Consider the following 26,360-nt stretch of genomic DNA (forward strand, 5'->3'; position numbering starts at 1 on the left):
AGGCAATTCTCCTGCCTCAGCCTCCTGAGTAGCTGGAATTACAGGCACGCGCCACCATGCCCAGCTAATTTTTTGTATTTTTAGTAGAGATGGGGTTTCACCATGTTGACCAGGATGGTCTCGATCTCTTGACCTGGTGATCCACCCACCTCGGCCTCCCAAAGTGCTGGGATTACAGGTGTGAGCTACCGCGCCCGGCCCCATAGCTTTTTCTTTTACCTGCTACCATCATGGGAAAGAAGGGACCTCTTGAGAGGGAGAATCTCCTTAAATGACTGAGAAAATTAAAGATAAAGCTCTCTTCCTATCCCAGGAAATGAAATCCACATACTCATCTAGGCTCTGAACTCTGCACAAATGATGAGAAACCATTGCCACCCACCCCACTATGACATGTTGCCCTGCACATCCTATGTCAAAAGAAGAGTCATGACCTCTCAGAATGTTCTGAGATTCTACTGGATATTTCCAGTGTGGAAAGATTAGACTCCTCAGAAGCTAATTGACTAGGGAAGGATCAGGAAGACAAGACACATCCAAAGGGAGGTAGAGCTTGTAGAAGAAATGGAGGGGAGTAAAGAAAACTGAGGGGAAGAGAGAGCCAAATCATTGACCTGTACTTGGTTTTCTGAGCCCTCTTTAATACTAAAAATCTTAATACCTGGAAATTCTGGCATAAGCCAAAATAGAAAGCAGAGATTATTTTTCTGGGCAGTTGTAAACCTACATCCATACCCATGGGGACTTATGGAAAGCAACTGGCCTAGAACAAAAAGAGACCTAAATATTTATTGCCTCTATTTATTCATAGTGTCTTGTATAAACTTCCAAAGGGTTTTATGTTGGTAAGCCATCTCTGACTATGTCTACTAACAGGACATATATTCCAGCATTATTCCTGTATCCTGACTGTACCTTTACTAGGGTATAATCAGATCATGGGCAGAAGAATTGAAGGGCTGAGATTTGTCATGGTTAAATGTGGGGATTAGAGGGAGAAAACCAGTTAATTTGGTTTCTACTTTTCAATAGAAGCAAAACATAAATAGTAGTTACTCTATCCTTCGTAAATGAACCCATTTCCCCAATTCATTAGATACAACTCTGTTGGCATTTTAGGGAATCTACAATGGAAAGACACAAGAAAGGTCAGCTAGATTAAGTAGTCATTATTATGCAAAGCCATATCCAGGGACCAAGGTGTGAAGCAGGTTTGCTACTGACCCCTTCCCTCATCTTCCTGCCTCCTTCTCCCATTCTACTCCTGTTTACGTACCCACCTCTGCACCCTACCTCAAGCATGCCATACCCTTCTGAAGTGATTACTGTAAATCCCCCATCCAAGCAAGCCCTTCCAAGATAGGACTTAACTTTTCAATATCATCCTTCATGCCTATCTAAAACAAAAGCCCTGTACCTCACGACGCTGTTTGTGGTTAATCAATTCAAAGACAAATCAATGAATTAATTTACATTAGAAGAAAAGAAAGAAAAATATATATATATATGTATATATATATATCTCAAGAGTGTCCCATGTGCTCTTTCTAAAATACTCTCTAGAGTTACCATTATTTCATTTAAATTTACTTCAAAAAAGATGTTTATATTCTTGAAAGCTATGCCTAGAGCCTATTTGTGTGTGCTCAATGGAATGACTCTCATGGTACCAATTTCAAACTTTGCAGCAGGCAAGTAAGGGAGAAGTATTGAGGTAGGAGGAGGAAGGGAAAGACTGAAGCCCTATCATGCTGGTGGAAACCTTTTATGGCTCTGCAGAAAGCCAGGCCTAACCGGAAGTGATGTGACAGGTTCTTAGATACAAGTGTTCAATAAAAGTGTACTGCCTAAGCAGGTTTTGTGAGCAGTTTATCTAAGAAAAGATTGCCAGGAGAAAGATTTCTCGCCAATACAAGGGTTATTTAAGGAAGCAAAGCTTCTCCTGGAACCAGAGTGAAGGTGCACTATTAGATTGATGACTTTGGAGGACAGAGCCTGGGAAAGACCCTTGCTGACTGAGCTGAGAATTATCGAAACAGTTGTAGATCATGATAAACAAATGCAATTTTTCAAGAATGAAAATGTTAGGTCCCCAGAGAGAGTGAGGTTAATAAACTCTATGTCTTTAGATATCCTTTTTAGCCCAATGATTATTGATATTAAGATAACAGGCCCTTGTTCATTTTGGGAACTGAGTCTATAGGTCAGAGAAAATGGAAATCTTAAGATTGGCCCAATCAAAAAGAAACATTATCAGTTTGAACACGGACCTTGAAAGAGATATGCAGAGACTAGATGAAGCAAATCAGGAACTTCTCAAAATCCGAGAGAGAGAAGATAAGATTCAGAGGTGAGTATTAGGGTCTCATGAGGGAAGTTTCCAATCCAAAGAAGGGGTGGAGGACTAAAACAAAACCTGAATTTTCCTGCTTGCTCTAAGACCTCTATCTTGTGTGGCAAAAAGTTACTTCTTCATGCTTTGACATTTCTCTTGAATACTGAAGCACAGCAAGTTTCAAATAGATTCCTAAAAGACAGAGTTGAGAACATTGGAGTGTTTGGCTTAGGAATCAGGCAGGTCTTCCTTCTTGTAATATTGAAGTGATCATGATCCTATGGATTCAGTAAGGGTTTTTGCTTGAGATTGATGTACAATGTCCCTGAAGTTCCTTTGTATCTGATATCTGTGTTTTCTCAGTTCTGAAACTGCCAAACATGGATCCTCATAGCATAATGTTTGTGTTGTCCAGGCTGGAAAGTGAGATCACTCAGACGGGAGACCTGGTGGAAGATGAAGAGTGGGAGAAGGAGAACAGCACCACGATGGAAAGGGAAAGAGCCTTGCAGGAGCTGGAGGAAGAAACGGCCAGACTTGTAAGCAAGAAGCTGGGAAGAGCCATTTAATAGGTTACATTCCTCATTTCATCCCTCATCAATTGTCAGATTAGCTTGTCTCTCCTTTTTACACATGAAGAGTAGCCACCACAAAAGTCATGATAGAATTTGTCCATGCATGGAAGGGGGTATATTTGGTAATGTGTTTGGCTTCTTTGGTAATGTTTAATATTGGGAAACCCTGCAGATGGGCCTCTATATCCCCGTACTTCAACGTGATTTAATCTCAACACACACATGGCATTATGCAAATAAGGTCAAGTTACTGCAGGAAAATATAGCTGGGGCGAAATGGACAGCAATCAACTGAAAAACAACAGATGATGGAATACAGAGGCAGACTTACACTCTTATTACTCTCTCACAGGAAAAGAAGAATGAAACGTTGGTCCACAGTATAACAGAACTTCATCGAAAGGTGAGGTGGGGTTCTTGTGTTCTCCAGTGTCCCCACAACAGCACCATTCATCAAAGAGGCAAGGCTGGGGGGAAGTGATCACAGAAGAGCCCGTGAGTCAGAGACCCCTGTACGTGGAGTGTGTACTACTCTCTAATCCACTGTCCCAAGGCCGAGGTTCATGATCTAAATGTTACAGATTTTCTCTGTAAGCATGAGGGGAAAGGAATAGATGGAATATTTAGTAATCTCATGGGTTCTTCCTTCTATCACCAGAAAATGGATTCCAACAGATACTCTTGAAGTCATTAACTAGAACCTTTGTGGTGAGAGGTTAATTTTACTTTCGACAGAGACTTTTTAAACAACAACAACAATTACCTTAATCCCCAAGGATTTCCTTTTTCGTATGTAGGCATTTCTGATACCTCAACAGCTCCTCAGAATACAGTGGACTTCCAATGACTACCATACCCTCTGACCCATGAGTAGAGAGTAGCCTTCTACTGCAGAGGGCTGTATCCCTGAGTAACCCAGCATGAATTGGGGGTTCAAGAAAGTACTCCTGCCTTGAGTCTCTAGCATCAGTGGCCAAGACTAGTGAGAAGAAGATGGAGGTAGAACAAAGATGTTTTCACAGGTCACCAAATATCTACCAAAGGACCACGTCCTGGAAAGCTTTATCAAGGCCATAGTTACTAACCTCCACACACTAGAAAAAGTCTTTGTCTTCTATATGTTTTAATGTAATATGTTTTTTATTTGAGACTATAGCTCACAAGGAAATAACAAAAGATAACCAATTGTGAACAAAGCAATCCAGATGGAGCCCCAGAAGAGATAAAGGTAAATGAAAAAGCAATCCTAAATGTGGTTGGGCTATGTAACCAGGAAACAAGCTGTTAAGTTGGAAATCATTGCAACATTGTGACAAATTCTCAGTAGTTTTTCCCCATGTCAAGCTTAAGCTTGGGTCACTGAGTGCTGAATTCTTCTCTGCCTTTATTAAGGAATGGCACTCTTAAGTCTCATTTGTTCTCTCTTCTGTTAGGTAGAGCAGGGCACAAATCCATATGTAACATCTGAGGAAGTTAAAGTCCCTAGTTTAAAGCCACAGCGCATAATTTGGTGTATGAAGTTGAGTAATTTAATCACTCCCTCTCAGCCTCAGTTTCAAGATTAAATGAATTGTGTATATAAAATATTCTTTTCTTTTTTGGATGGCTCCAACTTCAAAAAGATGCGTAAATTTTAAGTTATTATTTAGAAGTCTTGCTGAAACGCATGTATACATTCACAGAGGCAGCACTAGGTTTCGTATGTCTACTGAGTGCTCGGCAATTTATGTACCCTGTCACGGATCCCAATCTAGAAAATGATTCAATTAGTCACTCGTGTATTTAATGTTACGACTACCTGCTAAGCACATCATACTCTGCTTGGCATGTCTCTAATTGTGTTCCACAGCTAAGAACCTGAGGCTAGCCACAACCTATTTGATGAGAGAGAGGGAGAAATTTTTTGTATATATTCATGGGGTACAAGTGCCATTTTGCTACAATGACATATTGTGTTGTGGAGACTTCATTTTTCTTCAGAGAGCAGATAAAAAAATTTTGACACATTCTCTACAATTACATCTTCATCCTTGCCTTATCTAACTTGTCTGTTCCTTCTAAAGCCCACACTTGGTTGTGTGTATGAAACCTCTGAAGATCTGGACACATAGAAAATAGAAATAGAAAATGAAAATATGGAGAATGACTCTCCTATCTTCTGCTGGCCAATTTAGTTTTGGTGACCACAAAAGTAAGAAGTCCAAAGCCACCAAATAAGCTTGCTTGGCTCTGCTCATTCAGATTAGTTATCTGGAAAGAGAGAAATCAGGAAGAAATCGGAGCCAAAATTAGGAAGGGTTATAAAGAACCCTGAGTACCATCTGACTGCAGTGGTCAAAACACTGATTTGCTTCAAGATCATTTCTTTTTACCAGAAAATAAGCCCAGCCAGAATTGAGTGGTGACACTTTAAGTCTGGCTGTGTTCACTCTGTCAACTGATAGACAACAGAGTCTAGTGTTAGTCAGAATAATGGCCATCATTTGGCTAGTTAACCCTAAAGAGTTCCAGAGTATTGTTTAATCCTTTGAACCACTCTTTTGCCCACCTATTTTATTGAATTGTCAGGTGATAGCTCTAATTCTGTGACACGTACAGGATCTCTTCTGCTTCTGTTCCTCTGACATGCTAGGAATCAGTGCAGCAGCTTAATGGGGTGCCTAATTCAACCCTTTGTGACTCACACCGTTGGCTTGAAACTATATATCCCTTAGCACACTTGGCTGACTGGTCCTGGATGTAATTGAACGAAGAGTGAAGCAACTGTTAGAAGAGTCTAGATGTGAAATAATGGCACCTAGATGAAAGTGGGAACAGCAGAGCTGAAAAAAGAAGGAAGAATGGTCATGTCTGCTCTTCCGCCAAATTCTCTCTCAGATGCATCCTTTCCTGTCTACCACTTCTGTTGCTACTGTTTTTTTACAAGCCACCGTAACCCCTTACCTGGACAAGAGAAGTCACCTTTCAACCAGTCTCCCTGCTTCTATTTTCACACCCCATCTCTTTTTTTCAGACACATAAAAGGCTATTCTCTAAAAACCTGAATCAGATTGTGTCTTTAGACTTCAAGCCTCTCCTGCCTTCTCACTGCAATTAGAACAAAGAACTGAAATCCTTTTAGAAGCCACAAGGCCCTACACAATCTAGCCCCTGTCTACCTTTTCACACCGTGTCTCCTACCTACCAATTTCCCTTATGCTCTGGCCACACAATTCCTTCACACACGCCAAATCTGTGATAACTTCATGGTCTTGGCCCTTGCCATACCCTTCCAAGAGAACATATTTCTTCTAGATCTCCATTTAGCTCGCACTTATCGTTTAGGCTTTAGCTCAACCAGCATCACATGAGACAGGCCTCTGCCAACCACCTAGCACCGCCTCTCACATCACCACTACCATTACTATCTTCTATCACATTAATGTTTTTGTTTCCTTCACAGCACATACCATTATCATGTTGATGTATTTGTAGTGTCTCCCTGTTAGAATGCCAGCTCTGTGAGGGCGGAGAGCCAGTTCATCCTGTTACTACTGTATCCTCCCCGACACACCACACTTCACTCCAGAATAGTGGCTGATATAGAATGGTCTTTTGCCAAGTAGTGCAGGAAATAAAAGGGTGAGGAAGGCATATGGGAAGGGAGAAAGGAGTAAGCAAACATCTTAGAGTCTGACTATATTAAAAGGAAAAGGAAGAGTGCAGTTTTTCAAAACTGGTTACTTTTAAGAGAAATGGCTAAGTAACAGTAGGAATCTAAGAACAGAAGTTTAGAGGTAGCATTAGATGAAGACTAAAAAGTAGGGAGTATAAAAGACCAAGTTCACCAAGCAACTGCAAAGGGCACTGGGTGGTTTAACTCCTCCATCAGGAGATGTGTGACGTTGTGGCCCTGAGGCTCCTCACAGCTCGTGAGGCCACCTTGGAGACAGCATTCCATTCCTGCACAGCTTTCACCTTGCCGAGTTAGCAGTCTCTTTTGCTTTCTTTAGGTTAAGTTACAACAGCTGGAAGCTTCCTACGCATGCCAAGAGAAGGAGCTGCTTAAGGTAACAGCAAGAACTTCAATGTGACTTATCCCTAAAAAGGGAAATGTGATCCTTTGTCAGACAATCTATTTCTCAAATGAGTGATTTACATTAAGCTTCCAGATCCAAGACCATGATGAGGCTAGGGAGGGGTAAAGAAACAGAAGATAAACACAATCCCTGATGTTACCTTCTCTTTCACTTTTTTTTTTTACAGAATACACCCTACAGTATGTATCTCACAAATATTAGTATCTATCTATTCCGCTCCCAATTGCCCGCAAATTCCCCCTTTGACCTATAACTCCCATTTAGCTTATTTACCTTAAAAGAAGGAAATACATTTATCTGTACAGCAAAAATAATAAATAAATAAATAATATTTAGAACAGTTAGAAAACCACAATTAGGAGTTGAGACACAGGAGGAAACAAGTATGCTTGAGTTCTTATAACAATTTGCTGAAGTATATATACAACCAAATTCTGATTTCCCAGGTAATGAAGGACTATGCATTTGTGACCCAGCTCTGTGAAGATCAAGCCTTCTGCATAAAGGTAGAGCTTCTTGGTAAAGGGATAGCAAAGAGTTTATTAAGTTACAGCATGAAATAGAACCAGGATTTTCAAAAAATACTGTCTAGAACAATTTCAGCACTTCAAGGTAGCACTACTGGGAGACTTTGAGGTCATCAGCACCCCACTACCAATATCACTCTGTTTGTCTTTGACTACATGGGAATTCCTGCCCTGGTCTCCTACTCTCTGTGCTGTTAATAATGCACACTGCTTTTTATAATGTCAATTATGCCCAGAAACCTACCCAGTTGTGAGGCATAGTGAGAGATCAAGAGTAGTGGTGGGGTGGGTTTATGAAAGCAGAGAAGGTGGCAGTGGGAATACCAAGCATTCATGATACCATGTAACAATAAGTGCTTATGCTTAGAAAAATTATAATGCTTCTAAGTAGTAACTGTAGCTTCGTTTCTTTCTCTTTGAAGAAGTACCAGGAAACATTGATGAAAATAGAAGAAGAACTAGAGGCTCGGTTCCTTGAGAGAGAAGTGTGAGCTTTGGCAAAGGAACATCCTGGTTTTGGTAGTAACTCCATCTCAGCCTGGGTCAGAGCAAACAATTCCCAGACCAATTTCTATTTGGAATTGAAGGAGTCCTGACCCCACGTATCTTTCCCCTCTGTTAGTGATCTGGTTGACCTCTGGTAAATCACACCAACTTAAAAAATCCAGTCATTCTCCTATTCTTCTAAAAGACTACAGACACACCTCTCCCTTCATAATTTTATCACATTATTATTTGGGTTGATATTAAGAGTAGACACAGGTACTTTAAAAAGAGTTGGTGGTCAGTCACTTTGACAAGTAAGGTATTCCTTATATGTCACAGAAAGGCCTTTTAATTAATACCATCCCCACTTCCCCCAAATATATGGAAACTCAACCATATGGGATAGGCATGAAACTAATCTCTAGACTCATACTACAGGTATCACATTATAAAAATCAGAACCATATACTCTATTGAACTACAAATATTTAAAATTAGAAATTATAAAGGGAAATCACTCCTCAAAATACACTGAGTTTGTCAAGAGTCTAAATGGTGAGAAATCCCAACCAAAAACCTCACCTCCATTTCTTGACCCTCTTTGTAAGTTAAATCTTAATTCAGTCAAGAAGTATTTCTACATATGAAATATTTTCAAATCCTTAGATCAAGAACAAGAGATCAAAACTGCATATTGCCTCTCTATAGGCCAAGTACAAACTGTGGGCCAGGGTCCTGGGACTTGTAGGTCCTTGGTCCTAAAGGACACCTTCAAGTCACGGAGTACAGATTTAGAATATAAAGCTTTTTTTGAAATAACCATACCGTAGTATGAATATATTAGTGCACTTTGTTCAGTTTCTGTCCTGGCTCTTATTTTCATAGATCAAAACTCGTGACCATGAACTCTGTGGAAAAAGAGCATACCAGCCAAAATAATGAGGTGAACACTCCACTCTCTCTTCAGCTTCTCACAGGGCCGTTGCCTTTCAAAGAAGTCTCCAGCAAACTGTATATACCCACCAAATATATACCCAATCTTGCCATGTGCATTTTACAAGAAGAGTACTAGCTATAATTACAGAGCATTCCAACCCTAAACAAACTAACTAGATGCTAAAGAACAAACTACGTTCTTCTCATTCTGCCATACAAATAACAGGTTCTCAAAAAACTAGCCAAAGACCTAAGAGAACTCTGAATGGAGGCAAGAAGCAACCTTAATTGAGGGTATGCTCGCGCTATAGAAAAAGGCCAACACAGGGCACATACACCACCTCTTCCATCTCCTGCAATCATAGTATTGTTTCCTGAAAATCTCAACATGGTCCCTAATCTCTCACACCATAGAGCACCCACCGGCTGTCATCATCTAGTCAGAGTTGGCCTGTAAGTTAATACATAGAAAGCTACTACTTCTTTATGTCAGAATTTCATCGTCTGTTCACATTTAACATTATGAAGTCACCAGCACATATGCAAAGATCTGAGGGAAACAGAACAATTTCATACATAGCACCAATCCTCTTAGCCTGCTTGATGTCTTCTGGTAGCAAGGATAAAGGGTCAAAGTTCAACTTTTGGTGGGCTTTAATTTTGTAATTTAATTTTGTAATTTATATTAGCTTTAGAGTCCAGGTTGACAATCATCAGAAATCTCATACAGTCGAGATAAATTCTCAGAAAAGAGAGCTCATCTCTTCCTTAAAAGCAAATATCAAACAGTGACCATTGTGCTTGGGTCATCCAAGTGTTTGGATATATGTTAGGCCATGTCCATGGTTCTCAGGTTTCTGAACAAGTCATTCTTGCCCCAAAGCTTGCATATTCTGCTTAGTAAACAAAATCCCTGAAACTAACTCGACCCACTTCTGTAGAACCAAGTTTTTGACATCTCCAATGTGTCCTACATCTCTCCCAACAGCTCATCAAAGTATTCCTTCTAACTATCTATCAGAGAAAAAAAAATAAAGTTGCCTACATCAAGCTCATCAGAGTCTCATGATGGTTCAATGACCTAGTGATGTCTGAGCAACTTTAGAGAGAGAATCCTGAGAAACTGACTGTTTGGCATGCCATGTAATCTTACTCAAACTATAGAACAAAATGTATAATCCTGAAAGTTTCTTTCTAATTCCAATTCTGTGAGCCTCATTTCCACAGCTCTAATTTTTTTTTTTTTTTTTTGGTAGGAAGATGAGATCTCACTATGGTGTTCAGGCTGGTCTTGAATTCATGGGCTCCTGGGTTCCTCCCACCTCAGCTTCCCAAGTAGCCAGGACTACAGGCGCCCACCACCATGCCTGGCTTTCTCTAAAATGTGATCATAATTCCTCTTTTTATCTCACAAGGAAGTTAAAAGGACAATGAAATAACTGAGAAAGTATTTTGAAATAAGAATGCCACAGAAATACAGGATGTATCCTCATCTTTAGACTTTTTCTTCACTTTTAAGTTCAGGGGTACATGTGTAGGATGTGCCCCATCACCTAGGTATTAAGCCTTGCTATGAGCTTTTCTTCATGATGCCCTCCCTCTCACTACCTCATACCTGCTGACAAGCCCCAGTGTGTGTTCTTCCCCCGCATGTGTCCATGTGTTCTCATCATTCAACTCCCACTTATAAGTAAGAACATGCAGTGTTTGTGTTTCTGTTTCTGTGTTAGTTTGCTGAGGAAAATGGCTTCCAATTCCATCCATGTCCCTGCAAAGGACATGATCTCGTTCCTTTTTATGTCTACCTCGTATTCCGTGATGTACATGTATCACATTTTCTTTATCTAGTCTATCACTGATGGACACTTAGGTTGATTCCCTGTTTTTGCTATTGTGAAAAGTGCTGCAATGAATATTTGTGTGTATGTGTCTCTATGATAGAATGATTTATATTCCTTTGGGTATATACCCAGTAGTGACATTGCCGGGTCAAATGGTATTTCTGCTTCTAGGTCTTTGAGGAATTGCCACACTGTCTGCCACAATGGTTGAACTAATTTATACTCCCACCAACAGTGTAAAAACATTCTTCTTTTCTGCAACCTCACCAACATCTGTTGTTTTTTGACCTTTTAATAATATCAATTCTGACTGGTGTGAGATGATATCTCATTGTGGTTTTGATATGCATTTCTCTAATGATCAGTAATTTTTTTTCGTATGTTGTTTGCCTGCATGTATGTCTTCTTTTGAGAAGTGTCTGTTCACATCCTTTGCCCACTTTTTAATGGGTTGTTTTTGTTTTCTTATAAATTGGTTTAAGTTCCTTATAGACTCTGGGTATTAGACCTTTGTCAGATGCATAGTTTGTAAAAATTGTCTCCTATTCTGTAGGTTGTGTATATACTCTGGTAATAGTTTATTATTCTGTGCAGAAACTGTTTTGTTTAATTAGATCACATTTGTCAGTTTTTGCTTTCTTTGCAATTGCTTTTGGCATTTTCATCATAAAATCTTTGCCCCTGCCTATGTTCATGGTATTGCCAGGATTTTCTTCTAGGGTTTTTACAGTTCTAGGTTTTACATTTAAGTCTTTAATTAATCTTGAGTTAATTTATGTATATTATGCAAGGAAGGGGTCCAGTTTCAATTTCCTGCATATGGCTAGCCTGTTTTCCCAACACCTTTTATTAAGTAGGGAGTCCTTTCCCCATTGTTTGTTTTTGTCAGGTTTGTTGAAAATCAGATGGTTGTAGGTGAAAAGTTTTATTTCTGAGTTCTCTATTCTATTCCATTGGTATATGTGTCTGTTTTTGTACTAGTACCATGCTGCTTGGGTTACTGTAGCCTTCTAGTATAGTTTGAAGTCAGGTAGTGTGATGCCTTCAGCTTTGTTCTTTTTGCTTAGGATTATTTTGGCTATTAGGTTTCTTTTTTGGTTACGAATGAATTTTAAAATCTTTTTCTAATTCTGTGAAGAATGTCAATGGTAGTTTAATGGGAATAGCATTGAATTTATAAATTACTTTGGACAGTATGGCTATTTTCACAATATTGATTTTTCCTATCCATGAACATGGAATGTTTTTCCATTAGTTTGAGACCTCTCTGATTTCTTTCAGCAGTGGTTTGCAGTTCTCCTTGAAGGAGTCTTTCGCTTCCCTTGGTAGCTGAATTCTTAAGTTTTTGTTTGTTTGTTTGTTTGTTTGTTTTTTTGTAGCAGTTGTGAATGGGAGTTCATTCATGATTTGGCTCTCTGCTTGCCTGTTGTTGGTTTATAGGAATGCTGTGACTTTTGCACATTGATTTTGTATCCTAAGACTTTGTTGCTTTTCAGCTGAAGAGATTTTGGGCTCAGATGATGGGGTTTTCCAGATTTAAGATCACATCACTGAAAACAAAGACAATTTTACTTCCTCTTTCCCTATTTGAATACCTTTTATTTCTTACTCTTTAATGAATGCCCTGGCCAAAACTTCCAATACTATGTTGAATAGCATTGGTGAGAGAGGGCATCCTTGTCTTGTGCCAGTTTTCAATGGGAATGCTTTCAGCATCTGCCCATTCAGTATGATATTGCTGTGGGTTTGTCATATGTGGCTCTTATTATTTTGAGGTATGTTCTTTCAATATCTAGTTTATTGAGAGTTTTTAACACGAAGGAATGTTGAATTTTATCAGAGGCCTTTTCTGCATCTATTGAGATAATCATCTAGTTTTTGTTTTTAGTTCTGTTTATGTGATGGATTATGTTTATTGATTTGTATATGTTGAACCAACCTTGCACCCTGGGGATGAAGGCAAATTTGATCACTCATCTTTAGATTTTTATAGCTTTTAAGACTTATCTCTTAAGATATATTTATATAGTCTTCTTAGCCTACAAACTTCTCTAAGGGTCACTGGCTGAGCAGAAGATGGAATAGTATAGTTGAGAGAGCCAAGAATGTGGACTCAGAGAATCCAGATTCCAGGCCCAGTCCTGCCACTAACCAGCTATGTGACCTTGGGCAACATACTTTGCCTTTCTATGCCTTAGTCTGGTCATATAAATATGAAAAAGGTAGGATGAATAATACTAATAAATATATTTTTAAATTTTTGCCTGAAAATTTTATGGGCTTATGCATATAAAAAGAATTTGTCAAAGTTATCCAAATAACATTTAACTAATGGCTCACTAAATATTACTGGACAATGATCATAACCTCCAGAAATTGCTTATTTATCAATATCCTTTCTTCTTCTTCCAGGGTATGCCTACCTATAAGACAGCAGTATTATTCAGTAAAAAGTAAGTAAAATATCTTCAAGTAAACTTCCTATAAAATTGGGATCCCTATTTAGCCATCTTGGCAGAGGGAAAAGTCTAAACTAGAACCTCGTACATGCACACACACATACACACACACGAGTCAAGTCAACAGACTAATATCATTGACTATTTCTCAATCCTAATGATACAACTTACTTGCTTAAAGGTAATTAATAATCTCAACTTTCCATTATTAAAATCAATAGCCTTGTGATAATAAGAAACAGGAATTTGATTATCTAAAAGAGATGTGGCAAATCTCTTATTTACTGCATTTTCCCTTTAACAATTTGAATTAGCTTTATGTATCTGGTTTCCTAGTAGCCTCTGTAGGTTAGATGAAGACTGTCACATGCTAGTGTAACACCGCAAGAATTATGAGAAAGAGCATCTAACAGTATTCAACACATAATGGTTGCTCAAAACTACTTGTTAAATTGAATAAGAATTTAAGATTCAAACACCTGAGTTGATATTCATCCTGAGGGAATCACTGTGCTAGCAAAGTAAAATTGGTATTCATGAAGCCCCTACATTTTCAAGAAAAGGTCAAATTACATTCGACATAATCTGTTTAAGAAGGCATAAAGAAACATATATTCAAAATGGTATTAAATATAATTTAGACAGAGTTCCATCAAAATGGTTAACATAAAATTATTGGTGCTTAAAGGTCAGCTTCAATTGTCTGGAAAATTTGCTTAAGGAGAATACCCCTTCATACCAGATAAATGAAATATTACATCTTTCAATATTCCTAAATACAATATTCCTGAAACAATTAGCAGAATTTTCTGTAGAACTCCTAGTTTGTTCTCTTATGCTCTGAATACCAGGGCCCACCATGGAAATGACTGTGTGGACTTCTAGAATAAGGACTGTCTCCCTAAAGAGAGTTGGTATCCTGAGGGAATCTTACAAAAGAGATCCTGCAAGTCTAGCTCATCATGTCAAACTACAAATGTCTTTCCACTTGTTCTGCCTCAACATCCTGTGGGCACTGGTACATTGGGCATTAACTCAAGAGACAAGAAAGCTTGGCTATTCCTAGGATTTTCCCTGGGAATGAAATCCCAGAACCTCTCATGCATATTGCCTCAAATTTCATGGAGAGTGGTGAGAAGATTTTTCAAGGGCTTCTGATTCTAATTGTGACCAAGGTGCCGTACTAAAATGAGTACTGGCTCCTGTCACCAAGATCACCCATAGCAGCAAACTTGAGAAAAGTGGAGGGGAAGGAGTTGTTTTTGACTGTTAAGGGTGAACAGTGAATTTGCCCTGGGGCAGAGACATCCCAAAACAGCTGGGTTAGGATAATACACGAAAGAAGTAGAAAAATTTTACTCATACAAATCATATTAAAGCCATAAGGCTGGCCAGGCGCAGTGGCTCCTGCCTGTAATCCCATCACTTTGGGAGGCCAAGGTGGGCAGATCATGAGGTCAAGAGATAGAGACCATCCTGGCCAACATGGTGAAGCCCCATCTCTACTAAAAAATACAAAAATTAGTAGGGCACAGTGGCACACACCAGAAGTCCCAGCTACTCAGGAGGCTGAGGCAGGAGAATTGCTTGAACCCGGGAGGCGGAGGTTGCAGTGAGCCGAGATTGTGCCACTGCATTCCAGCCTGGTGCCTGGCGACAAAGCAAGACTCTGTCTCCAAAAAAAAAAAAAAAAAGAAAAAGAAAACACCTTAAGGCCTAAATAACTCATCGGTTGAAAGAAAAAAAAATCAAGACCACCATAGGGAGGTTTATGAAAAATTACTACAAAATGTTACAGATAACATGAATGACAGAAGACAATGTAATCCTGGATAGAAACTCATTAATCAAGAAAGTAAGAACTGCCTCCAAATGACTAATAAATTCAACTTAATTCCAGTCTAACTCTCCAAATAGTTTTCCATGGAATCGAATAAAGTAATTCTAAAATATACTCTATATGGAAGAATAAAGAGTCAAGAATAACTTGGACAGTTTTAAAGAGCAAGGAGTGGGGAACATGCCCTTCCAGATATCAGGACTTACCATGATGCTATAGTAATTATTATAGTGTGATATCGGGACAGGAATATGAAAACTGCCTAGTAGAATGCAACAAAGAGTTCAGAAATTGTGCACATTGCAAACTTTGGTATGTGACAGTGATTGCACGTAAACGGAAAAGGAAGAACAGCAGGAAAAAACGGTTATCTATATGAGATTGGATCACTAAATATAAAAGGCAAGCCCAGATGCGTTAAAGATGTAAATGCTTTTCAAAAAAATTAAAATCTTCAAAACTCTGTATTATTTTTTATGCTACATAATAAATTATCCCCAAAACTTAGTGACTTCAAAGAACAAACATTTATTAGCTCACAGTTTCTGTGGGCCAGGAATCCACTTAGCTAAGTGGTTGTAGCTCAGTATCTGTCATGAAGTTGCAGTTAGGATGTTGACCAAAATTGCAGTGATTAGAAGGTTTGGCTGCAGCTAGAAGTTATGTTTCTAAGGTAACTAACTCGCACATGTAGCAACCTTTTTCTGGTAGTTGACAGAAAGTCTCAGTTTCTCACTGCATAGACCCTTCCATAGGGCTGCTTGAGTGTCCTCACAGCATGACTGCTGGCTTCCTCCAAAGAGCATGGAGGAAACTGCAATGCTTTTATGGTGTAATCTAGGAAGCTATACTACACACTGTGACTTCCACCATATTCTGTTCTTCAGAAGTAAGTTATTAAGTCCAACCCACACTCCAATGGAGGGCAATTATCTTGAAAGGAGAAGTAACAAGCCATCTGTAGATATATTTTTAAATGCCATAGACTTTTAATAGAAAATATGAGTATCTTTTGCATCTTGGGATAGGGAATTTTTTTTAAAAGGACACAGAAGGCATTGATTCTAATGAAAGAAAAGATTGACAAACTAGACCCTACTAAAATTGAGAACTGTTTTTCTTTAACATTCTAGAGCAAGTCAAAGTTATAAAGTTGGGAGGATATATAACAATACAAACAATGGAAAAGGATTGATGTCAAGAACATAAAACAAATTCTTACAAATCAATAAGAAAAGCTCAAACTACCTTGTAGATAAATGGGCAAGAAGAAACACATAAAACCAATAAACCTGTGAACAGATGTTAATCATCATTGTTATCAGGGAAACCCATATTGAGGCCATAATGAGAGATTGTTTTCCACCGATTTGATCAGCAAAAGTGTTTAAATCTGATAATATCATGTGTTGGAGAAGCTATGGCTCCACAAAAACCTATACCTTGCTGGAGGTTTATAAACCAATCCAACTGTTTTGAAAAACAGCTCACCAAAACAAAACCAAAAATAAGAGAATGAAATGATTTTAGTGATAAATGCTACCAAGAAAATAAAACATGGTAATGGTCAGAGAATAACCTGCAGGCCAGAACATGGGAAAGTAGAGCAGCCACTATAAAGGGTTGTCAGGAAAGCGGGTGACAATCCATGGGAAACATTTGAATATCAGTAAGGAGCCAGACACACATTGAGGTATGACTTGGTTTTGTTCCAAGTTTTCTGACCTCTGGTTAACAGTTTGTTGGCTTTCTCTTTGTAGGATTTTTTGCTGTCTGTTTTTCATCACCCTGTTTTTCATCAGACTGCTGAGCTACATGTTTTTTCATGTAAGATTTATAAATCCAGATCTCCTCGTGAATGTACTGCCCAGGGTACTGAGCAGGAGCATCTTGTGGAAGCTCAGATGCGTCTTCTTTCCATCTCTCACACTTGAGACAGAGGACATGTTACCCCACTGATCCCGAAGAAATATCCTTGAGCAACAGAAGGGAAGTGGGATCCTAGCGTGTAGAAAGAAGGCAGGAAACTTGTGGAGGAAAGAGGTTTGCTTCAGTTTTTTCCTCAAGGTTTGCCTACTGGACTACCTTCTCTCTCCACGTCATCTATCCAAGATTAACCTCTCCCAGTAAAAATCTCTGAAATAGATTTATGTGGCTCTATGGATCAGCTGAATAGTACCTGATAGTAAACAAATTTGACCATTAGGGGATTTATACAAATGCTAAGAAAAGTTAACTTATTATTCTAGTAAATATCTGACACACTGGATCCCTGAAATGCAGAAGATTACTTACTACTTATACTAGAACTCATAGGTTGTAAGGGACCTTAGCTTAAAGTAATTTATACCAAATAAATATAAAATAAAAAGCCTATGAATAAGCCAGGCGAACCAGCAGAAGACTCCACCAACGATTCCCCCTTCAAAAACACCAATTTAACAACTATCTACATAAAGAAAGCACAAAAAATCAGGTAAGAACTCACAGTACATAGCTTTAACTTCATATCGCTGAAAGAGACACTGAAGAGGTAAGAAAACCAGTCTGGAATCACCAGAACCACTGCTTCCCTTTCCTCCAGCAGCACGAGCGTGGTGTAGAGAGCATTTCTGTGTGCTGGGGAGAGAAAGATTGCAGCATTTGTGGGACATTGAACTCAGTGGTTCCCTATTATAACAGAAAACAAAACCAGATCAAACTCAGCTGACACCTGCCTACAAGGGATAATTTAAACCAGCCGTAGCCAGAGGAGAATTGCTGATCCCAGCTGTCAGAATTTAAGTTTTGGTAAGCCTTGCCACTCCCAAGCTAAAGTATTCTGGAGACTTAAATAAACTTGAAATTTCTAGGTGAGTATAGTGCTTTACCAGGCCCAGAGACAGTGGACTTGGTGGGGAGCCATGGTGGTCGGAGTGGCTAAGGGAGTGCTGGAATCACCCCTCCCCTAACCCCAGACAGCACAGGTCATGGCTCCAAAAAAGACCCCTCTCCCCTGCTCAAGGAGGACTCATGTTGGGAGGACTTTGTCTTGCATCTTGAGTCACAGCTCCAGACACAGGAAGATAGGGCACCAGTCAGAGTCATGAGGACCCCTTTCTAGGCCCTAGCTCCAAGGTGACATTTCTAGACACACCATGGGTCGGAAGGGAGGCTACTACCTTGAAGAAGACTCAGTCCTGGAAGGACTCATTATCTGCTAAGTGAAAAGCCCTTGGGACCTGAATAACCAGCAAGGATACTTAGGTATTATGTGGAGGGCTTTAGGTGAGACCCTGAGAATTGCTGGCTTCAGGTGAGACTCAGCATAGTCCCAGCTGTTGTGGCTATGGGTCAAGATTCCTTCCACTTGAGAAAAGCAGAGGAAAAAGCAAAGGGAACTTTGTCTTCCAGCTTGGCCACAGTGGGGTAGAGGACAGAGTGAGCCCTTGGGGTCCCCAATTCCAGAACTTGGTTTTTGGAATACATTTCTGGAACTGCCTTAGGCCAGAGGGGATCCCACTACCCTGAAGGGTGAGTCTCAGGCCAGGCAGCATTCACTACAAGTTGACTGAAAAGCCTTTGGGCCTTCCTTAAAAATACCTTAGTGGTAGTCTGGCAGTACTCCCCATAGACCTATGGTGGTAGTGGCCATGCTGTGAGGCATCTCTGCCTTTGGAAAGGGGAGGAAAGAGGAGAAGGACTGAGTCTTTTGGTTTCAATGCCAGGTCATCTCCAGTACAATAGAATATCAGTTAGACTTCTGAAATTATTGACTCTAGACCCTGGCTTCCTGACAACACCTCTGGACATGCACAGGGCCAGGGGGGACTCACCACACTGAAGGAAGGACACAGGCCTGGTTCCTCTGCCACCTGCTGATTGTGGAGCCCCAGGGCCTCGAGTGAACATAGGCCTTAGCCAGGGAGTGATTACAGCAGGCCTTGGGTAAGACCCAGTGCTGTGCTGGCTTCAGGTCTAACCCCGCACAGTCCTAGTGGTTTTGGCCGCAGAGGTACTTGTGCTAAACCACCCAGAGCTCCAGATGACTCAGAATAGAGAGACTCTATTCATTTGGAGGAAGTAAGCAAAGAGAATAAGAACCTCTGTCTGATAATCCAGAGAATTTTTCCAGATTTTGCATAAAACCGTCAAGGTGCTACCTCTACAAGTCTGCAAGAACCACAGTATTACTGGGCCTAGGTGGCCCCTAAGGCAGATATGGCTTAGATCACAATATCAAAGTCCTTTTGAATATCTGGAAGGCCTTCCCAAGAAGAGTGGGTACAAACAAGCCCAGACTGAGAAGACTACAATAAATGCCTGACTCCAATGCCCCAACACCAAACATCTATAAGCATCAACATCATCCAGGAAAACATGACCTCACCAAACTAAGTAAGGCACCAGGGACCAATCCTGAAGAAACAGAGATATGTGACCTTTCAGACAGATAATTAAAATACCTGTTTTGAGGAAACTCAAAGAAATTCAAGATAACACAGAGAAGAAACTCAGAATTCTATCAGATAAATTTAACAAAGAGATTAAAATAATTTAAAAGAATCAAGCAAAAATTCTAGAGTTAAAATGCATTTAGCATACTGAAGAATACGTCAGAGTCTTTTAATAGCAGAATTGATCAAGCAGAAGAAAGAATTAATGAGCTTACAGACAGGCTAACTGAAAATACACAGAGAAAACAAAAGAAAAAAAAAAGCACACCTACAGGATCTAGATAGTAGCCTCAAAAGAAAACATCTAAGAGTTATTGTCCTTAAAGGGGAGGTAAAGAAATAGGCATAGAAAGTTTATTCAATGGAATAATAAAGAACTTCCCAAACCTCGAGAAAGATATCAATATCCAAATATAGAATACCAACAGATTTAACCCAAAGAAGACTACATGAAGGCATTTAGTAATCGAACTCCCAAGGTCAAGGATAAAGAAAGGATCGTAAATGCAGCAAGAGAAGAGAAACAAATAGTACAGTGGAGCTCTAACAGGTCTGGCAGCAGACTTTTCAATGGAAATCTTACAGGACAGGGAGAGTGGCATGACATATTTAAAGTGCTAAAAAAAAAATAAACATTTATCCTGCTATAGTATTCTAGTGAAAATGTCTTTCAAACATAAAGGATAAATACTTTCCCAGACAAACAAAATCTGAGGGACTTCATCAACACCAGACCTGTCCTACAAGAAATGCTAATGAGAGTACATTAATCAGAAGGAAAAGGACATTAATGAGCAATAAGAAATTATCTGAGGTACAAAACTCACTGGTAATAGTAAATACACAGAAAAACACAATATTGTAACATTGTAAATGTGGTATGTAAACTACTCAAGTAGGAAAACTAAACAATGAACCAATCAAAAATAACTACAACTTTTCAAAACATAGTATAATAAAATATAAATAGAATTTAAAAAGTGGAAGGACAAAGTTAAGAAATAGAGTCTTTGTTTTCTTTTTCCATGTTTGTTTATGCAAGCAATGTTAAGTTGTTATTAGCTTAAAATAATGGGTTAAAAAATGTTACTTGCTAACATCATAGTAATCTCAAACCAAAAAACATAGAATGGTTACACAAGAAATAATGTGCAAGAAACTAAATTATATCATCACATAAAATCATCTTTACTAAAAGGAAAAAAAGAAGACCACAAAACAACAAGGAAACAAATAACAAAATGGAAGAAGTAAGTCTTTACTTATCAACAATAACATTGAGGTAAGTGGACTAAACTCTCCAATCAAAGGACATAGACTGGCTGAATAAATTTAAAAACATGACCCAAAGAACTGTTGCCTAAAAGAAACACACTTGACTTATAAATGCACACAAATTGAAAATTTAAAAGGTAGAGGAAGATATTCCATGCAAATGGAAACCAAAAAAAAAAAAAAAAAAAAAAAAACAAGAGTAGCTATACTTATATGAGACAAAATAGATTTCAAGATAAAAAATATAGGAAGAGACAAGGTCACTACCTAATGATAAATGAGTTAATGCAGCAAGAGGATATAACAATTTTAAATACATATGTACCCAACACAGGAAAACCCAGATATATGTAGCAAATATTATTAGCGCTAAAGAGAGAGAGAGACCTTAATAAAATAATACCTGGAGATTTTAACACCCTACCTTCAGCTTTGGACAGATCTCCCAGACAGAAAGTCAACAAATAAACATTGGATATAACCTGCACTGTAGTCCAAATAAACCTAATAGATATTTACAGAACATTTCATCTACTGACTTCAGAATACACATTCTTTTCCTTAGCACATGGAGCACTCTCAAGGATAGACCATATATTAGATCACAAAACAGCATTCACAAAAAAAATAAAATAATATCAAGCATCTTCTCTGACCACAATGGAATAAAACTAGAAATCAAAAACAAGAGGAATTTTGGAAACTATAAAAATACATGGAAATTAAACAATATGCTCCAGAATGACTAGTAGGTAAATGAAGAAATTAAGAAGGAAATTGAAAAAATTCTTGAGACAAATGAAAATGGAAATACAACATAAAGAATCCTATAGGATACAGCAAAAGTATTACTAAGAGGAAAATTTATAGCTATAAGTGCCTATATCAAGAAAGAAAAACTTTAAATAAACAAACTAATGGTGCGTTTAAAGAACTAGAAAAGCAAATGCAAAACAAACCCAAAATTAATAGAAAAGAAACATAAAGATCAGAGCAGAAATAAATGAAATCGAAATGAAGAAAACAAAAGATCAATGAAACAAAAAGTTGCTTTTTTGAAAAGTTAAACAACATTGAAAACCCTACAGCCAGACTTACCAAAAAAGAGAGAAGATCCAAATAATGAAATCAGAGATGAAAAAGTAGACATTGCAACTGGTCCTGCAGAAATTCAAAGGATTATTAGTGGCTACTATGAGCAACTATAGGCCAATAAATTGGAAAATCTAGAAGAAATTGACAAATTCCTAGACACATCCAACTTAACAAGATTCAACCATGAAGAAATACAAACCTGAAAAGACCAATAACAAGTAATGGCTGGGTAGTATTCCATTGTATATATACACCAGTTTCATTATCTACTTGTTGACTGATGGGGATTTGGGGTTGGTTCCATGATTTTGCAATTGCAAATTGTGCTGCTATAAACATGCATGTGCCAGTAACTTTTTCGTATAATAACTTCTTTTCCTCTGGGCAGATACCCAGTAGTGGGATTGCTGGATCAAATGGTAGTTCTACTTTTAGTTCTTAAAGGCATCTCCACACTGTTTTTCATAGTGCTTGTACTAGTTTACATACCCACCAGCAACATAGAAATGTTCCCTCTTCACCACATCCACGTCAACACCCACTGTTTTTTAATTTTTTAATTATGACCATTCTTGCAAGAGAAAGGTGGTATTGCATTGTGGTTTAGATTTGCATTTCCTTGATCATTAGTGATGTTGAGCATTTTTTCATATGTTTGTTGGCCATTTGTATATCTTCTTTTGAGAATTGTCTATTTATGTCCTTAGCCCACTTTTTGATGGGATTGTTTGGTTTTTCTTGCTGATTTGTCTGAGTTTATTGTAGATTCTGCATAGTCCCTTGTTCAGATGTATGGATGGTGAAGATTTTCTCCCACTCTGTGGATTGTCTGTTCTCCCTTCACCTCTTGTATCATTTTTTGTATTTCTTTTCACTGGGCTTTGTCTTTCTCTGGTGGCTCCCTTATTAACTTAATAACTAACCTCCTGAATTCTTTTTCAGGTAAATCAGAAAATATTTCTTGGTTTGGGTCCACTGCTGGTGAACTAGTGTGATTTTTAGGGGTGGTTAAAGAGCCTTGTTTTGTCATATTACCACAGTTGTTTTTCTAGTTCTTTCTCATTCAGGTAGGCTCTGTCAGAGGGAAGGTCTGGGGCTGAAGGCTGTTGTTCAAATTCTTTTGTCCCACGAGGTGTTGCCTTGATGTAGTAATCTCCCCCTTTTCCTATGAATGTGGCTTCCTATGGGCTGAACTGCAGTGATTGTTGTCTAGCTACCCCACAAGTCTAACAGGCTCCAGGCTGGTACTGGGTGTTGTCTGCACAAATAAAATTAAGTATCAAGGAATTAACCAAAGAATTGAAAGATCTGTATAATGAAAACTATAAAATACTAATGAAAGAAATTGAAGAGGACACCAAAAAATGGAAACTTATTCCATGTTCATAGATAAGAAGAATTAATATTGTTAAATATCCATACTACCCAAAGCAATCTACAGATTCAATGCAATTTTTAACAAAATACCATGACATTCTTCACATAAATTAAAAAACCTACTCTAAAATTTATAGGGAGCCATTAAAGACCCAGAATAGCCAAAACTATCCTAAGTAAAAAGAATAAAACAGGAGGAATCACATTACTTGACTTCAAATTATACTACAAAGCTATAGTGACCAAAGCAGCATGGTACTGGCATAAAAACAGACACATATACCAATGGAACATAATAGAAAACCCAGAAACAAATCTGCACACCTACAGGAAACTCATTTTTTGACAAAGATGCCAAGAACAAACACAGGAGAAAAGACAGTCTCTTCAATAAATGGTGCTGAGACAACTGGATATCCATATGCAGAAAAATGAAAGTAAATCCCTGTCTCTCACCATGTACAAAAATAAATTCAAAATGGATTTAAGCCTTAAATCTAAGACCTCAGCCTATGAAACTAATACAAGAAAACATTAGAGAAACTCTACAGTACATTAGTCTGAGCAAAAATTTCTTGAATAATACCTTACAAGCACAGGCAACCAAAACAAAAATGGGCAAATGGGATCTCATTAAGTTAAAAAGCTTCTGCACAGCAAATGAAACAATCAGCAAAATGAAGAGACACCTCACAGAATTGGGGAAAATATTTGCAAACTACACTTCTGACAAGAGATTAATAACTAGAATATATAAGGAGCTCAAACAACCCTATGGGAAAAGAAATCTAATAATCTGATTTAAAATGGGCAAAAGATTTGAACAGACATTTCTCAAAGAACACATACAAATTGCAAACAGGCATGTGAAAAGGTACTCAATATCACTGATCATCAGAGAAATGCAAATCAAAACTACAATGAGCTATCATCTCACCCCAGTTAAAATGACTTATAACCAGAAAGGAATAACAAATGCTGGCAAAGATATGGAGAAAAGAGAACACTCGCACACTGTTAGTGGGAATGTAAGTTAGTATAACTACTATGGAGGACAGTTTGGAGGTTCCTCAAAAAACTAAAAATAGGGCTACCATATGATCCAGCAATTCCACTGCTGGGCATATATCCAAAACAAAGGAAATCAGTACATTGAAGAGATATCTACACTTTCATGTTCATTGCAGCTCTGTTCACAATAGCCAAATTTGGAAGCAACCTAAGTGCCCTTCAATAGATGAATGAATAAAGAAAATATGGTACATCTACACAATGGAGTGCCATTCAACCATAAAAAAAGAATTAGAATCTGTCATTTGCGTTGGAACTGGAGGCCATTATGCTAAGTGAAATAAGCCGGGCACAGAAAGACAAACATCACATGCTCTCACTTATTTGTGGAATCTAAAAATCAAAACAATTTAGCAAGCTTTGCAGAATAAAAGTCTTTTCCAATAGGTTCAACAGTAAAGTCCAGAAAAGGTCATAAACTAGCCTATTTGGGGTCAATTTCCTACCCTGTCCCACAGTGTGGCCAGAGGGATGGAGTACTCTGATTGGTCAAGTGTATTTCATATGTTCAGCCCCCTGTTAAGGATTAAGAGTGGTAAAAGAAGAACGAAGTAAGGGAATCACCTAAACTATATGGAAGCATTTCTCCCAGGAAAAGGGGCTCAGTTCCCATAGAAGAGGAAAGGGATTCTGGACAGACAAAAACAGAGGTCTACTTCATTGTTAAACTCTGTGTCTTCCTATAAGCAAAAGTTATAACTTCTCAAGATCATAGATTAAGATGCTAGAAGTTATTGCATGGAGCTCAGTTTAAGAACGATGTAAATAATCAGGTCCCTAGGGCTAAAGTAAGCAACAATTCTAAAATAGAATATGAGTGGTATAAACTGGTTCACCAACTCAGAGTAGCATATATATCACACCTCTTATTTTTCAAATTAATTGCTGAAACACCTACATGCCTTACTAATAGGATATACTCTATATTATTTTCCAGTACAAGAAAAAATTATTCTAAATGGTAAAGTTTTAGGTCTAAAAATATCATTAATTTCAAGAAGCTGATATCAAGCAGGTCATATTTTCTAGGTATCATGCAATGGCTATAGAAATTATGAAAATGTGTAACCAACCAGTAATATCTAGCCACATGCAAATTTTATATAAGATCATTTTAATTAACTTCTGGATTAAATGGAAAATCCAAACTGAGATTACTTTTACAGGGTCAGTTATATGCTAAGGAGGAAGCATGGTGATTAAAATTGAGACTTAATTTAAGGTAAAAAATTCCACCCTGTTAACTTAGTATTAGATGAAAACAGAAATTCTGGTCACATGCAGATACTATTCACTGCAGTGAAGTATATCTTTTCAGGAAGTTGCATAAAAGTGAATAAAACATCAGGTATTAATTAAAAAAAAAACAGGATATATTTGAACTCCTTCTTGAAGTTATTTCTCCCTCCTAAATTGTCAGGAGCCTTAACAGCTCTCATGTCCAAGGGCAAAGAGGGGTCATTCTAGCTTTCACACCAGCCAGGAACCAAGGTGGGATTCCTTGGTCCACTGCCATTGCTTTGTGGGACAACATAATGTCACTGTTGAAAACTAATCCTACACAAAGTGGTCAAGTAATGTATTGTACAAATTGAGACACTTTTGATAATAGGAAGGAATGCTGTTAATAATTATGCCAGGACAAGAGAAATTAGACAGGACTGTTTCAGAAAACCAGGATGTATGGTAACTTTCTATGTAATTCAAGATCCTGTTCACCCTACTCAGTTAGCTGAGGCAGGTGGATTTCATTCTTCAGTGTTAAGCACAGACAACAGTGTTCCATGCTTAGAATCTCAGCTCCAGACATTTCTATACTTCTACATTTCAAAATATTTAACGAAATGTTGAGTTTATACTGCTCGTGGGTTGAGGAAAAAAAAAAGGGAAAGGAAGAAAAAGAATACTTGTTAAATCCCTATCATGGTGTAGTGTTGGGAATATATGGATGAAGAAGATATAATATCTGCTTTTGAGAAGGTAGGAAGGAGAGACAGCTATATCACATGTGTATATGATAAGTCCTAC

At 38.2% G+C, this 26,360-nt stretch overlaps 1 protein-coding gene across 1 annotated transcript; it reads left to right on the plus strand.

Moving 5' to 3' along the window:
* The first annotated feature begins 1,174 nt into the window (after positions 1-1,174).
* Positions 1,175-17,037, plus strand: TMCO5A (transmembrane and coiled-coil domains 5A). The gene is given in 11 exon segments (XM_012470438.2): positions 1,175-1,200; positions 2,204-2,350; positions 2,751-2,874; positions 3,263-3,313; positions 4,067-4,138; positions 6,903-6,959; positions 7,436-7,495; positions 7,939-8,003; positions 8,888-8,945; positions 13,192-13,232; positions 16,839-17,037. Coding segments are annotated over 11 exon segments (900 nt in total).
* The last annotated feature ends 9,323 nt before the right edge of the window (positions 17,038-26,360 follow it).

Source organism: Aotus nancymaae, unplaced genomic scaffold (assembly GCF_030222135.1).
Source record: "Aotus nancymaae isolate 86718 unplaced genomic scaffold, 86718_ANA_hifiasm-v0.15.2.pri h1tg000011l, whole genome shotgun sequence".
NCBI classification, from domain to species: Eukaryota; Metazoa; Chordata; class Mammalia; order Primates; family Aotidae; genus Aotus; species Aotus nancymaae.